This window comes from Humulus lupulus, chromosome 8 (assembly GCF_963169125.1).
Source record: "Humulus lupulus chromosome 8, drHumLupu1.1, whole genome shotgun sequence".
NCBI lineage: Eukaryota > Viridiplantae > Streptophyta > Magnoliopsida > Rosales > Cannabaceae > Humulus > Humulus lupulus.
Window position 1 is genome coordinate 53,740,896 of NC_084800.1, and position 17,360 is coordinate 53,758,255.

At 33.9% G+C, this 17,360-nt stretch overlaps 1 protein-coding gene across 1 annotated transcript; it reads left to right on the forward strand.

Moving 5' to 3' along the window:
- Nucleotides 1-13,212: 13,212 nt before the first annotated feature.
- LOC133797260 (formin-like protein 14) lies at nucleotides 13,213-15,779 on the forward strand. Its single transcript, XM_062235110.1, has one exon. The coding sequence runs from the start codon at nucleotides 13,350-13,352 to the stop codon at nucleotides 15,153-15,155; it is 1,806 nt and encodes a 601-aa protein (XP_062091094.1). The 5' UTR covers nucleotides 13,213-13,349; the 3' UTR covers nucleotides 15,156-15,779.
- Nucleotides 15,780-17,360: the final 1,581 nt, after the last annotated feature.

Below are 17,360 nucleotides of genomic sequence, written 5' to 3' on the forward strand. Positions count from 1 at the left end.
TGAAAATTTAATAGTAAGATTTGTGTTAATAAGAATTAGAGGGGATGGTTGATGAAATTGATTGCCCTAGATTTTAATCCATTGAATTTTCTTAACGTTGTTTATTTTCAGTTCTTGAAGTTAATTTCAGTTTTTGTTTTAGTTTTTTAGTTAATTCTTGTGACTCGATTGTCATTAGCCAAATAAAAATAGGAGTTAATTCTTGGTACTTAATATATAGTCATTGTAGAAACGATCTCACTTACTCTTTATTATAGTCCTTAATATATAGTCCTTGTAGAAACGATCTCACTTACTATTTATTACTTGTTACAATTACATGCACTTGCGTATCGATTTTACACAACAGTAGATACTTGAGTGTTCCTAGACTTAGTCACTGGAAAGCGGTTAAGAAAGTTATGAGGTATTTTCTGGGTACTAAGGATCATATGTTGACTTACCGGTTAGTGGACACTCTTGATATAGTTGGGTTTAGTGAGACCGATTATGCAGGATGTGTGGATGATAAAAAATCAATTTTATGCTACATCTACATGATGGCTGAATGAACTGTTTCGTGAAAAATGTGAAGCAGACATTCACACATTTCTCTACGATAGAGGTAGAGTATATGACATGTTATTAGGCTACTTGTCAAGCAATATGGTTGCAGAATTTTATTTCAGTATTGGATGTTGTAGACTCTATTTCGGAGCTGCTGAAATTATACTGTGACAACTCTGCGGCTGTAGCTTTCTCTAAGAACAATCAGAATACTTCTCGCTCAAAACATATTAATATAAAATACTATTTCGTTAGCATATCCACTTACAATATCCAATTACAAAAGGCTTATATATAGAATACGATTGGATAAGAGTGAAATCGATGGTTAATAAATAAATTCATATTGTATTTTAAAATTTTAACACTATCCCGTGAAATAAAACACAAAGGCAGAGAAACACATAATAATCTTTCTTTTCTTATATTTTTGTTTTATGTCCATTACTTTTTTTTTTTGCTCGCTTATGTTTATTACTTTTTAGGTTATAAGCGTATCGAATAAAAAAAAAGCGCATTTACAGTTGATGAACGACATTCTTTATTGATTTAACAAACGATGTCGTTTTATCAAACAACTATTTTCCTGGCCAGGCTGTTTGTTGCAGTCCCCACATCTTTGGTCCAACTCTACAAAAAATGTGGCCCCAAGACAAGATAGGACCTTGTTTAATCTTTAAGACCGACATTTTTTTTTCTTCTATTTTTTGTTTAATGCACAGACCCAACTTTTAGTTATTATTTTTTTTATGAAAAAAAGCTTTTAGTTAATAATTTATTTTCCAGCATATATATATTTTTTATATGACAGTATATATGTATATATCTTTTTTCTTTTTTCTTTTTTTCATTTAAGTCTCTATCCACCGTTTGAAATTTTTTAACTACAAATTCGTTTAAAACCAAACCCACCAGAAAGCTCACCTTTTTTGGTACATGTAATAAAAGATAGTAATTTTGAACTTAATTTAATTGTATACCAATAAGTGGGAGTGATCTATAGTATTATATATCATAAAAGGGAATTGACTATAATTAGTCACATTTCAAAATTCTCTACATAGTCTAAACATGATGATGAGCAACTTTACCCAAATAAAGGACTAGACATCAATAAATAATGGGAATAAATAATTAGTTAAATCATAATTATTTCTCCGACCTTTTCACTTTATTTTTTCTTTTTCATTTTTCTAAAAATGAAGTATCATCTAACAACACATAAAATTAATTTAAATAAAAAATTACAATCTTTGCTATCAGAGAAAGCCATGAAAATGAAAGAAAAAATATATATTAATTTAAAAGAAATGTGCAAGTGTAACAAACGACAGCACCACTCCAGCCATTGAAGAAGCTTGGAGGACACTTCCTCTTTGTGGTCAGTAGCTAAACATGTGTCTTTCTTCCTCCAACTACTAGTCCCTTTTACTCCAAATTATCAAGTTATTATTATCATTTTTTTTTTCAGAAACATTATTGATTAATATATATATAAATATAACATCTTACTCTCTTTTTAAAAAATTTCAATAATTGAACAATTTTTTGTTTTAAAAAAAAAAATTGCAGTTGCAATCCTCGTGTGAATCTCTTCTCAAATATCCAACTACCCAAATAATTCATTAAAAAAAAAAAGTTTCTTTGAGTTTCAGCAAAAACTTTTTTTTTTTTAAAGAAGAAAAAAAAAACATTTGAAACTCATGAAAATGTTTACTCTTTTTCAAATGAGTGGGGTACAGTACGGACAATTGTGGGACAGGAAGGAGATAAACACTACACTTCAAATTATATCTTTTTCATTATCACTACAAAAACCACTTTTGGTGCCCAACCTTGTTATGATATTGGAGGACCGGTAATTGTCATGCTTTTTAAATTGAATAATAATAATAATTATTATTATTATAATATTTTGTCCAAAATGTTTGATCATTATGCATTAATATTTGGTTTAATCAATAATTTAATTAATTAAAATTAAATGGCATAATAGAGGGTAAAGGGGGATGAGTTAAAAAGGTGAGGAATTTGAAATTGAGGCTCCTCGTGTAAGTGAAAAGGCTCCTTTATTAGCAAATGTAAACCCCAATTATTATTTAGCAATAGAGGAATACAAAGTAACCTAATTATTATAGTCACCGTTTTTTTAACATGCACTCACATAAAAAGCAGCGTTACACTACTGCAGTTATTATTCTCTTGACTTTTATGTTTGGTAACTACTAACATTAATGTAATTGTCTTTAACTTTAACATTTAACATTGCTTTCAGATACAAAAATAAATAATAATAATAATAATGTTTACATCTTAATTACATGTATGTAATACTGCATAACAAATAAAAAACTGATGGGTATGATTTTGCATATTTTTTCATTGTCGATCTCACATTCTTAATATGTATACTCTATCTCTAACCATGTTTTATAATATGACTTTTTAATTTTTAAAATTAATTGTTTAGTTGTGAGATATTTTAGTACCCAAAACAGAGAGAGAAAAATCATGTCAATAACACCATTCTATTTAGGGTTGTGCTAAAAAATTTGCATCCCGCCCAAACCAACCTAAAAGAATCGACAAAAAATGCAATCCGAAAAATCTGACTTTTATTTCAAATTGCACAATTATTATATTGGTCGGGTTAAAATTTTGGGCAACCCGCCTAATTAAGAATTTGTCTATTTATTTAATTATTAATTATATATATATAAAATAAAATTCAACTTAAATTTTTTATAAAAAAAAAATCCTATATTTTAAAGTAACAATTATTTTAGTTACAAATACAAACTAAAAATAGAGAAAATAATAAAAAAAATTAGTGAAAATTGTGTTTTTTAGAAAAACAAATGTAAAAAAAAAGTTACTTGCCTAAACCGATAGTCGGGTTGAACTTCAATTTTTTTAATTGGGTGAGTTACAGATTGAAAAGTATCAATACAATTATAAGTTTGAGTTTGTCAAAAATTCACCTAACCCGCTCACTAATGAATACCTCTACTTCTATTTGAAGAAGAAAATGTATGCCCCGTGTATTTCTTTATCATTAAACATTTTTTTAAGGATTCTTTTTAAAGAAATATATATGCATACATATGACTACCTATAAGAAATGAATGCTTTTTAAATAATAAACGTAATAATTTTAACAAAGCCTTGTGTAATGTAATCATAGATGAATTTAGACATTTTATATAAAACTAATAAAATTTATAAAATCAACTGACATAATCTAACATTCACTATTATGCAAAATGCACCATTACTTTCATTTTCTTTTATGATGGTGTATCTCATCCGAAACACCAATAATATTAAATACTATTTAAATTAAAGAAATAGTAGAAGAAGAATGAGATAGGTTGGTATTGTAAAAATAAAATAATAAAGAGTATTGGTGTATAATATTATCATTAGTGGTGCTCATAAATAATTTAGTATTTTTTTTATAATAATTATTAAATTAAAATATGTGAAATTTAATATTAAATTAAATTAATAATAATATGAGTATACTATTTTATGTCTGGAAGTATTTCTCAATAATAAAAATAAAAAAGAGGGAGAGATAGTGGTTTTTGGTGTATTGCTGTTGTAAAGAGCACGACTTCAATGATTGCAGCCACGCCCCAATCATTCGTTTTAAGGCAGAGAATAGAGATGGAGTACGTTTCCTAAGTACGTTGTCATATTGTATGGACTACACGTGCTTTTCTCTCCTCATATATATACACACACTACTTCTTCTTCTTCTTCTTCTTTTCTTTTTTAAAATTAAATTATTTATTAACTTACCAATCAAATTAAACGCCTCTCGTGTCGTTTCTAAACAAAAATATTAATTGATAATTATGGACGTACTCTAACTCTATAATGTATTTCTTAATTTTTAAAACGTTTGTAACCATCCATTTGGAGAAAATGGTCTATTATGGATTTCGTTTCAATTATTGATAACATTTGTTAATATCGTTCTCACTAGCTAGCTTGGTGTTGACGTATTCCAATTTGAACTAGAAAACATGTATGAATTTGTGAGTTATTAATGAATAAATTAATTAAAAAAGGATTTAGTTATACGTGTTATGGAGTACAGTTTCTACTAATACCACGGCACACCCCCATTAAATTTACTTTCCTATTTTGATCTTTAGAAGTAATAAGAACTTATATCCTATCATTTATAATACACCTTATATTATTCTTTATATCCTTTAAATATTATAATTTATATTCATTTCAAATATAAAAAATAAGAGAGTTATTAATTAAAAATGTTTATAATATGAATATATAATTTTTTTTAAAATATAGAGAATTGCAGTAGCAAAAATGTAAAAAAAAGTTGCATTTTATAAAATATGATGGGTTACTATTTTTAACTCCATTTATTTATATTTGGATGAAAACTCTCTTATACAAAATCATTAATAGTGCTCTTAGTTTGTTTTTAAAAATAAGTAATAATAATAACAGTTAATATTGAAATAAACTAAAAAAAACAGTAAATATTTACACACTTTTGATTTTATAATAGTACTATTACAACTATTCTTTAAAGCAATCTCTTGAAAATTTTGATGTTAATTATGCTTCACTTTTAAAGGTGGAAAACAAATAAAATGTGAAAACAAATAAATCAAGATTGTGTTTGGTAAAAATTTTATTTTTTAATTTTTTAAACATAAAAATAGAAATATTATTTTATTTTTATTTCTTTATTTTTTAAAAATAAAAATATGTTTGATAACTATTTTTTGTTTGTTTTAAAAAACAAAAAATAATAAACAAGTTTGATAACTTTTATTTTTATTTTTTGTGTAACAATATAATGTGTTGATTTGAAGAAAAGAAGAAAAAAAAAAAGTCGAAAACGGTTTAAAAAAATTTTGAAAGTAAAAAAATTATATTTTTAAAATTTAATAAATTTAAAAAAATAATAAATAAAAATAGAGTTACCAAACACATTATGGTGTTGTTTGGTAACACTTAAAAAAAAAAAATTTTATTTAATTAATTAAAATTTTGATAATTAAACAGAAAATGTGTTTGGTAACTCTATTTTTATTTATTATTTTTCTAAATTTTAATTAAAATTTATTAAATTTTGAAAATAGAATTTTTTCACTTTCAATTTTTTTTTTAAACAGTTTTCAATTTTTTTTTTCTTCTCTTCTTCAAATCAATACCTCATATTGTTAAGCAAAAAAATAAAAATAAAAATTATCAAACGCGTTTATTATTTTTTGTTTTTAAAAACAAAAAACAAAAATAGTTACCAAACATATTTTTATTTTTTAAAAATAAAGAAATAAAATAATATTTCCATTTTGTGTTTAAAAAATTCAAAAACAAAAATTTTACCAAACGGATCTGTATCTTTAATAGTCAAATTTTTAATTAATTAAATAAAAAATTATTTTTTTAAGTGTTTCTTATTAAAAAAAATTAAGTGTTACTAAATACTTAACGGAAGTTAACGGAAGTATACACTAATGTTACTTTTTATTTCTTATTAATATTTATTTCAACATTTTGCCTACATTTTACTCAAATATCTAATATATAAAAATATTATAAAAAGAAACGAGTACATTATAAAATTTAAAAAATGTAACATGAAAAAGAGTACTCACTACTCAAAATACAACTTGTATTTAATTTTTTAAAAAATACTTCACTACAATTACAGTACAAATAAAATGATTTTTTTTTGTTATATTATCCTTGCTGTTTGGACAAAAAAATGCTGATACTTTTAGATTTTGTAAAGGATTTTCATTTTGTTTTCGTTTTACTCTTCGTACTGTTATTTTCGAAATAGTTTTATACACCTATTTTTTAGTGTAAGTACTATTGTCGATCGGATCAAGCAATCTAATACTGCCAAAAAAAAACGTCTGTTAGAAAAATACAAAAATGATTGTAATTACATCAAAATTCATATCAAATGAAGTACGATCAAATTTCCATTGTATATATAATTAGTATAAGACATAAGTGGAAGAAAAAAAGAGAGATACTAATAAGTAATTGACGGTAAAACTCTATTTTTTTTACCTTTTACTATACTTAATTCTTTATTCTTGTTTTTTTTGCCGGCAATACTTCTCAATCATCCATTCTGTTCGCAAATTTACAGTCTTTGTTAAGTTTTGATGTTAACTGTCAGCGAAGACAGGTGACTGTCTCTTATTCGTCCACATCATAATTTATTAATTATTTATTTTAAAAATTTATTAAAGAGTATTTCAATGAAATAAAATTTAAAAATATAATTTTAATTTAAAAATAAATAAAAACACAATTTATTTAAAACTTCGTTTTATTAAATTAAAGAAAAAACAAAAGAAAAATCTAAACCAAAAAAATTGGATCGACAGCCATGGAGATTACTCCCTCCCGTTCTTCACTTTTCTGCACCTCCCATTCTTCTTCTTTTTGAAGGTTGGTCGGCACCCATAGAGATCTGGGCGACTGGGGCGGCGGTGAGAAGTGGGCGGCAAGATTTGAGATGGGGTGATGGGATCTGAGGAAGGGCGGTGGGAACTGGTGCTTCATCGACGTCGGCAAGGTGGTGGTGGTGGTGGTGGTGGTGCAAGGCATCCGAGTTCATGGGCAGGTGGTGGTGCTGTGCGGGATTTTCATTTTTTGGGTGTTCATGGACAATGAAAGAGGGAGAATAATAAGAAGAAGAACATAGGTAGATATGACTTTGCATATTTGGGTTTGCGGAAGGGTCAAGGTCTGATTTTATTTTACTTTGTTTTGAAAATTTTGGTGGAAGCTTAATGTTGATGTTGGTGAGGATTATCAGATTGCTTAGCATAAGAGGGTTAAGGGACGATGTTGGTGTTGGTGAAGATTATCATATTGTTGTTTATTGCGATGCATCGAGGTTGGGCTTAAGCTGTGTGTTGATGCAGAATGAGAATATTATAGCTTATGCATCACGACAGCTGAAGGAGTATAAGCAGCGGTATCCTACTCATGATTTGGAGTTGGCAGCAGTGGTTTTTGCACTGAAGATTTGGCGGCACTATCTATATGGGGAGAAGTGTGAGGTGTACACTGACCATAAGAGCCTGAAGTATTTCTTTACACAGAAGGACCTGAATATGAGACAGAGGCGTTGGCTGGAGCTGGTAAAGGATTATGATTGTGATATTCTTTACCATTCGGGGAAAGCCAATGTGGTGGCGGATGCTTTGAGCCGCAGAGGTCCAGGTCAGTTGTATAGCTCTGTTCAGATCTCAAGGGAGTTAGACGATGAGATGGTTAGAGCAGGGATAGAGTTGGTGGTGGGCCGGTTGGCTAATGTTACTCTGCAGTCAACCCTGCTAGAGCGGATCAGAGAGGGGCAGTTGACAGACGCTCAGTTACAGAGGGTTAGAGAGGATGTCTTAGCGGGAGAATCTAAAGACTATTCAGTTTCTGAGGTTGGTTTACTTCGGTATCAGGGGCGGATTTGTGTTCCAACTGATGAGGGGATCAGACGTGAGATACTAGATGAGTCCCATACGACGCCGTACTCACTTCATCTGGGTACCACGAAGATGTATCAGGATTTGCAGACTTTATATTGGTGGCCCGGGATGAAGAAGGATGTGGTAGAGTACGTTGCCAGATGCTTAACCTGTCAACAGGTAAAAGCTGAGCATCAGCGACCAGCAGGGTTGCTTCAGCCTTTGGGTATTCCTGAATGGAAATGGGAGGACATTACCATGGATTTTGTGGGAGGCTTACCCAGGACAGTAGGACTTCATGACTCAGTATGGGTGATAGTGGATAGATACACCAAGTCAGCCCATTTCCTTCCAGTAAGGTCGACATATACTGTGGATCAGTATGCTGAGTTGTATGTGAAGGAGATCGTATGTCTCCATGGGGTTCCTAAGTCTATAGTGTCAGACCGAGATCCTATCTTCACTTCCAAGTTTAGGGGTGGTTTGCAGAAAGCTCTGGGGACTCAGTTGAAGTTCAGTACAGCTTTTCATCCTCAGACTGATGGACAGTCTGAGAGGACGATCTAGGTGCTAGAGGATATGCTCAGAGCATATGTGATTGATTTTCAGGGTTCATGGAGTAAGTACCTTCTGTTGATTGAGTTCTCGTATAACAATAGCTATCAATCAACGATTGGAGTGGCTCCCTATGAGATGTTATATGGGAGGAAGTGTAGATCGTCCATTCATTGGGATGAGATGGATGAGAGGAGATATTTGGGGCCAGATATGGTTCAGAAGACAAGTGAGGCCATAGAAAAGATCCGGGCTAGGATGCTCTCATCTCATAGTAGACAGAAAAGCTACGCTGATCCTAAGCGTAGGGATGTGGAGTTCCAGGTTGGGGACCACGTCTTTCTCCGAGTTTCACCATTGCGAGGGGTGAGGAGGTTTGGAAAGAAGGGCAAGCTAAGCCCTAGATTCATTGGACCATTCGAGATCCTGGAAAGGATTGGTCAGGTGGCTTACAGGTTAGCTTTGCCACCATCGTTGTCTGGAGTTCATGATGTGTTCCATGTCTCCATGCTTCAGAAGTATGTCTCAGATGTGACTCATGTGTTGAGGTATGAAGATCTGGAGTTGCAAGCGGATTTAGCTTATGAGGAGCAACCGGTTCAGATCTTGGATCGGAAAGATAAAGTGTTGCGGAATAAGACGATTCCTCTGGTTAAAGTGCTGTGGAAGAATAGTAAGGTCGAGGAGGCGACCTGGGAGCTTGAGACAGCGATGCGGGATCAGTATCCCGAGTTGTTCAGGTAAATTTCGAGGACAAAATTCTCATTAGGAGGGGATAGTTGTAACGACCCAAATTCACTAATAAGGCTTAAGGGCCTTGATTAGTGTGCCTGGAGGGCATATTGAGAATTATGTGTGGTTTTAATGATTAAGATACATCATTATGATTTAAAGCATGTTATATGACTATTTGAATATTTGAGATGCATGACTATGTGTATTAGTAAGCATGCAGGCCCTGATTAGGTTAGAATGGCATAATCGTAATTTTGGCCATTATGGGCATAATTGTATTGATATATGTGATAATTGTCGAGACCACATTATTATGTGGATATATCTGTGATCTGTGACTCGAGACGGTCCTAGTGAGCAAAGTAGCGGAAAAGTCATGGCGGGGATTTATACCTGGCTCGGGGTGAGCTTAGGGGTATAAATGGGAATTTAGCGAATATAATGGAGTCTATTTGGACATTGAGGAACATTATTGGTGGTTAATTAGGTATCGGGAATTAGGCGGGAAATATTAGAGACACTCGAGGAGTTAGCGGGAATTTGGTAAAATGACTAAAATGCCCTTAAGTGGATTAAAGGGTTTAGATTTAATAGGGAGGGCATAATGGTCATTTGGCTTACAGGAGTTAAGTACTACCAAGGCTTTATGTTAGTGGGAAGTGTAGAGAAATGTAGAAGTCTGAAAAAGAAGGAAAAGGAAGGGAAAAGAAAGGAAGGAAAACAAAGAAAGTTCTCTAGGTCGGTTTACAATTTCCTTCACTTGTTTCTTGAGGATTTATGGAGTAAAGCTCAGAGGAGAGCTGGGATAAACTAAGCATCAAGGATTCTAAGCTAAGTGTGGGGAATTGGCAGAGGTTTAGCAAGGGTTCATCAACACTTGAGGTAAGACTTTAGAGTTTTTTCAGTTTCTGTTTCTGGTTTTTGAGCTATGGTGCTTAAGTTGAATTGGATGGAACTTTAGGAAATTCAGGTCTAAGGTTGAGGAGGAGCAAGCCAAGGAAGTTTTGAGGCAACTTGTGGTCGAATTCCACCAAAGGTATAAACCCTTAATTCCAACTTTGTTGTTCAACTGGTTTTTACTGAGTTTTAGAGCTTAGGAGTGGCTATGGTGGATTTTGAGTTTGGGGATGCATGTGCTTGAGTTCTAGGTATTTGGGGTGCTTGGGATGAGTGGAGTATGGTCATAAGGTTGTTTTTGAGTTTGGGAAGGAGTTGGAAGAGTTTTGGTTGAGGTTGGTTCGAGAAAATCGCAGAAGAGAAAAATTGGTGCTGGTATGTCTGTGACTAGCGCTACAACGCTAGCCTTTGGGCGCTGTAGCGCTAGGCCATAATGCTGAGGGGTTTTGGCTTCTGTTTGTAGCGCTGTAGCGCCCTCCCATGAGCGTTGTAGTGCTACCCTGTTTTTAGAAAGGGATTTTAGGGTTATTTGCAAGGGTTTTTGACCAAGGGTTTGGGGTTTGATTCCACCACCTTGTTTGGTGGAACTAGGACTTCCCGGGGGCTCGGGATTGGCCCCGAGGCTAGGTTTTGAACTTGAGGATCGATAATGACTTTGGCCCATGACTGTGTTTAGGTGAGCGCTAGGGCTCGAGGGGGATCGTGCTCAAGGAGTCGAGGGATCAAAGCTAGTAAATTGAAAGGTAAGAAAACTGCACCCGATTATATGTTTGTGATGGGACTAAGTGCTCCCGAGAATTGTATTGTGTCAATGATGGTATTACGCCATGGGACATGTAAAGCGGCCTAAGGGTGCCGTACATAGTATTTGCGCACAGGGCGCGGCTTGGCCACTGGTAGCCGAGAATGTTCACTGAGCTCGGCTTAAGCGGGTCGGAGCCAGTGGGATAACGGAGGGAGCAGCCTGAGAGCGCTAGCCCTGGTTATCATTTTGTACAGTGATATGTGATATGAATTGATATGCTTAGTATGTTGAATACTTGGTCATGCTGAATGATTACATGTTTGAGAACTTGTGATGCAATGTGGGATATGGATTTGTCTGCTGATTGCTTATCCTCTGTTGTTGTGTTTTCTTGCTGGACCTTGGCTCACGGGTGCTACGTGGTGCAGGTAAAGGCAAAGGCAAGCTGGACCAAGCTTGAGATGGAGAGCTCCGAGGTGGAATGTACATAGCCAGTTGTTCGATCACCATGGTCGAGGAGTGGGTCAGGACAGGGATTACCTAACTGTTTGTTTTGCCTTAGTAAGGCTGGTTATTGTACTTGAACCTTGTAACTTTTGTAAACGATCTTTAAACTTGTATTTTTGGGATCCCGTGTAAACATATAACGTTTCTTAATGTAAAAGTGGCTTTTGAGACAAAACCATTTTAAACCCTAGCTCTTTTATAGTTCCAGTATCACGATTTTAACTAAATGACTTGATTAGCAAGTCTGGCACTTTATAAACACAGTGTAACGGTCTTGGCCATCCAGGGCGTTACAGTGTGTTTTCGCTGACAATTAATAACAAAAATCAACAGAGATTATAGATTTACTAATATAATGGGGGATTAGTAGGTATTATCGGCAAAAAATAATAATAAGAGGTTAAGTGTAATGTAATGTAAATATATAGAAGTTTTGAGGCAACTTACTCTAATAATAATAATGAAAAACGTGATAGTGAAAGCTGATCACAATGGGCAATACATGAATTGTGAACTTTTATTTATGTGACATTTTTAAATGAGCTGGGCTATACGTCCCGTGGACGAGCACAATCACAGGCCAAGTAGCCTATTACAATTGGATATTTTGAAAGAAAAAAAAAACTGAGGAACTGTAGCTTTTTAATTCATTGTACCAATAAAAAGCTGTCAAATCAGCTCGGGTGGAAATTCAATCGGGATGCAAAGCATTTCTGTTTTCAAATATTTTTTTTAATCTTATATACAATATTTTTATTTGGTTAGATTGAGTCTTTGAGAAACATTTTAATGGAATTAAAAGCTGAAAAAAAGAGTATGCAGCCAAATGAAAAAGACTATATATAAATAAATATATATATTTATAAAAAAAAAAGTTTAAAAAAGTTTCGTAAGTGGATGTGTTTTATTATGCCAATAGTGGATACTCCTTCATATAAGCATTTTATTTGTAGAAACTATCACCCGAAAAAAAAAGTTATTTCGATTTAATTTAATTTAATTAACAAAAAAGAAATAAAAAGTCCGTTTATTTTAATAATGCTGACATATTATAATCAATACAAAAAATCAATGCATATAGATATTTTTTTTTAAAAAAGAGGGGAAAAAATAGACCCCATATATGTGACGAATCTCACCAAACAAGAATGACTTGCATTGCATTATATTTTTTAAATTAATAATAATAATGAGAGAAAAGAGACCAAATTAATTGGTGGGTTATAAACATTTGGTGAGTGAGTGGTAACAACCAAATTATAATACAATAAATTATTAATTAAAAGCCCTTTCGATAAAAAAAACAAAGAGTTTATGTGTTTTGTCTCATTATTTGTTTAGATCTTGTGTTTTAATAAATTATTTTTTGGACTTTATATTTTGTAAAATAGTTAAAATAGAACTCTAAATTCAATTTTGATGAAGAAAAAATTGAATATAACAACACAATTTTTAAGCAGAATAATTTTATTTTTGTTATGAATTGTTAGTTTGGTAAATTATTTGTGATTTTAGTTGAGAAAAAATTGACCAAAATTGGGCTTATGATTTTATTTTAACTATTTTACAAAATATATGGTACAAAAAATAATTTATCAAAATGCAGAGTCTAAACAAATAATGAGAAAAAAAAACATTGTAATAAAAAAATAAAACAAAAAAAAAATCATATTATATTTAATTAATTCCAACACGTAAAAATACATTATTATTATTATTATTGTTATTTCATTTCAGACAACACAGTATCTCTGTCTGCTCCCAAAAAAGTTTGAAGTCAACAACTTCACAAAGCTAAAAGCTTTATACCATTACTACTCTTCCCTCCCTTCCAACCAAACCGAAAAAATTATAATACCCAAAAATTAAATATAACAAATGAAAACACAATGGAAATAAACAGAGCTCCACCCCCACCACCCTACTGGAACCAACCCTCCCATTCCTCCGCCATGGCTCGCCGCCGTCCTCCTTCATATCCCTCTCCGGTACTCTCCCCTCCGGTTCTCATCATTCTCTTACCCATCATAACGTTTGTTTTTCTCTTCTTTGCTATTCCTCCGGTTCTTTCTCTTACTTCTCACATATTTCGTCCATTCACCGTAAAGAAGAGTTGGGATTCCTTAAACATATTCCTTGTTCTCTTTGCGATTCTTTGCGGAATCTTCGCAAGGAAAAACGACGACGAATCCGGTGCTGCTGCTACTACTACTACAAACGACGAAGGAAATATCAACGGCGTCGTTTCGAGTGCTCCTCCGAATGTTTCGGACCATGTCGGGAATGCGAGGACCGGTCCTATTCGTGTATCGGAATCGGTTTCCCAAGAATGGTTTGGATTTTCCGATCGTAATGATAGCAATAATAGTATTAATACTATCTATGATCAAATTAATCGGACGCCGCCGGGTTCTGCTGCTCTCCGGCTGAGGAGGAGTAGCAGCTCGTACCCAGATCTGAGGCAAGAATCGAATTGGAATGATAACAGAGACGATCAGAAATTTCAGTTCCGATTCTTCGACGATTTCGAGATCAAGAAGTATCGCCAAACGGTGTCGTTTGATCACCGGCATCGATCGAGACATCGAAGCGAAGCTGAAGATGGTGAAATCAAAGAAGTTCCTATTGATACTTTTGTTGTTCGCCCTTCGACGCCTCCGAAGTCGCCGGCGCTACCACCTCCTCCGCCGCCGGCACCGAAAACTCATTCGAAATCGAGAAGAACGTATCGAGCAGTTGAGCGGAGAGAGAAGGTAGAGAATCGAGACGAAAATGGTGGTGATCGAGAATTCGCGAAAGCTCGATCTCTGCCACCTACGCCTCCGCCCCCGCCTCCCCGACCTCCGCCATCACCAGCGAGAATTCGGCCGGAGCCGAAGAAACTGGAAAGGAGAAAAAGCAACGTGAAAAGAGAGATAACCATGGCTATAGCTTCGCTGTATAACCAGAGAAAGAGGAAGAAGAAACAGAGAATCGCGAACAATAATTACGATTCTGCCGCTCAGTCCTCTCCAACTGAACAACTAGAGTCTCGTTACTCAAAAGTGCCGCCACCTTCCCCGCCTCCTCCGCCACCTCCACTTCCACCGCCGCACTCCGTTTTCCATAATCTGTTCCGGAAGGGAACCAAAAGCAAGAGAATTCACTCAGTCCCTCCGCCTCCGCCTCCGCCCCCGCGACCCATTTTGTCGTCGTTAACGTCATCAACGCGCTCCTCTAGGACGAAAAATCGTTCAGCAACTCCGCCAGCTCCTCCACCACCTCCTCCGTCCGAGCATTCTCGCAGGAAAACATCGACATTCTCTGGACGACCGCCATTGCCGGCGAAGTCGAGCTCTTACTACGACGATAATATGATTAGCGGCTGCCAGAGTCCGCTGATTCCGATGCCCCCACCGCCTCCTCCGCCGTTCAAAATGCCGGAGTTGAAGTTCCTGGTTCATGGAGACTATGTTAAAATACGAAGCAATCAAAGCTCTCGTTGCGGCTCCCCTGAGCCGATGGACGACGTTGATTCATCGTCAACCAAAGAAGAATCAGAGTCAGTCAACGTGATTAACGGTGGTGATGGGCTTGGGTCTGTGTTCTGTCCCAGCCCAGACGTTGACATCAAGGCCGACACTTTCATTGCGAGGCTGTACGATGGGTGGAGGCTTGAGAAGATAAACTCGATCAAGGGGAAACGAAAGCTGTGATCTTTGGAGTCCCATTTAGGATTTGGGCTCAGGCCCAATCGCTCGTCGGAATGTGAAACTGCCACATTTCATGCCCGTCGTTCTTTGGGCTTTTGCCTTCTTTGAAGGCACATACAAAAACGTCTAATATAACATAATATATTATTAAGTAGAAAATAATATTATAATATATGGTTGGAAGAACAGTGTAAAGAATTGGGCTCAGATTTTGGGGTCTCATTTCATCTTTCTGTTTTGGAGCACTTTCTTGCGAGACCGAGATATTGAGTTTGCGTTTTGGGTTTGCAGAGTCGTTTGGAAGCTTCATGAGTGTGTGCATAGGTATGTATTATGTAGAAGATGACCTTAGGCTCTAACTGTGTGTATTCTTTTAATTTCCACAAATTAGAGCTTGTTGTTATCATAGAAAGAAAGAAAGGTGTGAGTTTTGATTTGAGTCAGAATTGGGTTGATGATACTACACTAAACACGTTATGTAGAGAGATATGGTGGTGTTGGTCTCAGGTTGTGATTTTTGTTCACCTCGTGGAGCTTCTAAATAGTTTGATTCGTAAAGTATTAGTGTATCAGATTCTTGAGCTGAAAGTGTTTGATGATATGAAAAAGTGGTACATATTGGAAAGACCTGCTGATTACATATTGCCTGTTTTAAACTTTTGATTGAATTTTGTACTGCCGGAGCCCAGAGGTTGACATGAATCCGAATAAACCGTATAAAAAGTCTGTTCATGTAGACTGCAGTTGCTGAGAAAAAAGGTGCAAATTTTGGCGTGATACCTCGAGACTAAGTCACTTCTTACTTAGCTTATAGTCAATTGCCAAAACAAAATTAAAAAAATACGAAAATATTGCTAAATCACCATATTTTTCAACAAAAAAAAACCTCTACCCATTTCCATATGAGGTTTTTTTAGGAAAAATAATAAAAAAAAAAAGTTAAAGTGTTTATACTTGCATGTTTGGACTTGATAAAAAAGTTTATACTTTTTTGGAACCTGTGTTTTTTCCTATTATTTGTTTAGACCCTGTGTTTGATAAATTATTTTTTGACCCTGTGTTTTGTAAAATTGTTAAAATAGAATCCTAAACCCGATTTTGGTCAATGTTTTTTCAACTGAAATCACAAATAATTTACTAAACTAATAATTCAGAACAAAAATAAAATCATTCTGCTTAAAAATTGTGTTGTTATATTTAATTTTTTCTTCATCAAAATTGAGTTTAGGGTTCTATTTTAATCATTTATAAAATATAGAGTCCAAAAAATAATTTGTCGAAACACAGGGTCCAAACATGTAATGGGACAAAACACAGGGTCCAAAAAAATATAAACCCCTGATAAAATACTTTTAGTCGGAATAATTATGTTTTTGTTATAAAATTATTAGTTTGGTTAATTATCTATGATTTTAGTTCAATTTTTTTTAATAAAAATCTAACTTAGAGATCTATTTGTAAATTACTTTAAAAAAAAACAATTTGCAAGAGCATACACTATTTAAATAATTGTTTAAAAAATAGAAGAAATCTTCTCCTTAGCCAGTGGCTCCCCTAGCTCTTCTCTTTCCTTTGAATTTTATATAAAAAATTAAAAAAAAAATGTATATACTTCTATATACTGGCCCTAAAGTTGTCTCTGGCTCCGGTATTGGGTGTTGCTGAGGTCCAGCAGTATAGTGACCATGCTTCGTATGAATGATAGTGCTTTGTGGTGGCTATGTCTAATAACGAACCCAATGTGTGACTAGAGGGGGCATTGCCCTGAATTTTATTTTTAAAAAATAATCATTCTCGACCAAGAGCTGAGTTGAGTTGGCTTTAATTAATAGTGTTAATTCTTTTAATAGTTTTTTCTTACTAATAAAAATATGAAGAGAATATATATCATTTAAAAGTTAAATTGTTTTTTTAAAGAAAAAAAATAGATTTCTATATATATATATTTGTTATTTTTTAAAGGCTATTTAGGATTTTTACCCCCCGAACTATTACATGTGTATTATCGTGCCTCTGATTTTTTTAGGCCGTTAAAAAATCTCCCGATCTATACACAGTCATGTAAATTAGGACTTCCATCCAATTCCGTTCATTTTTTGTAATAGGAGGATGATGTGGCCTTTTTTTACATGATTTGGATATTATAGCCCGCTGACATGGGATGACACGTGGTCTAAAGTGTGAGTTGGACTCCAAATCCAACTTTTT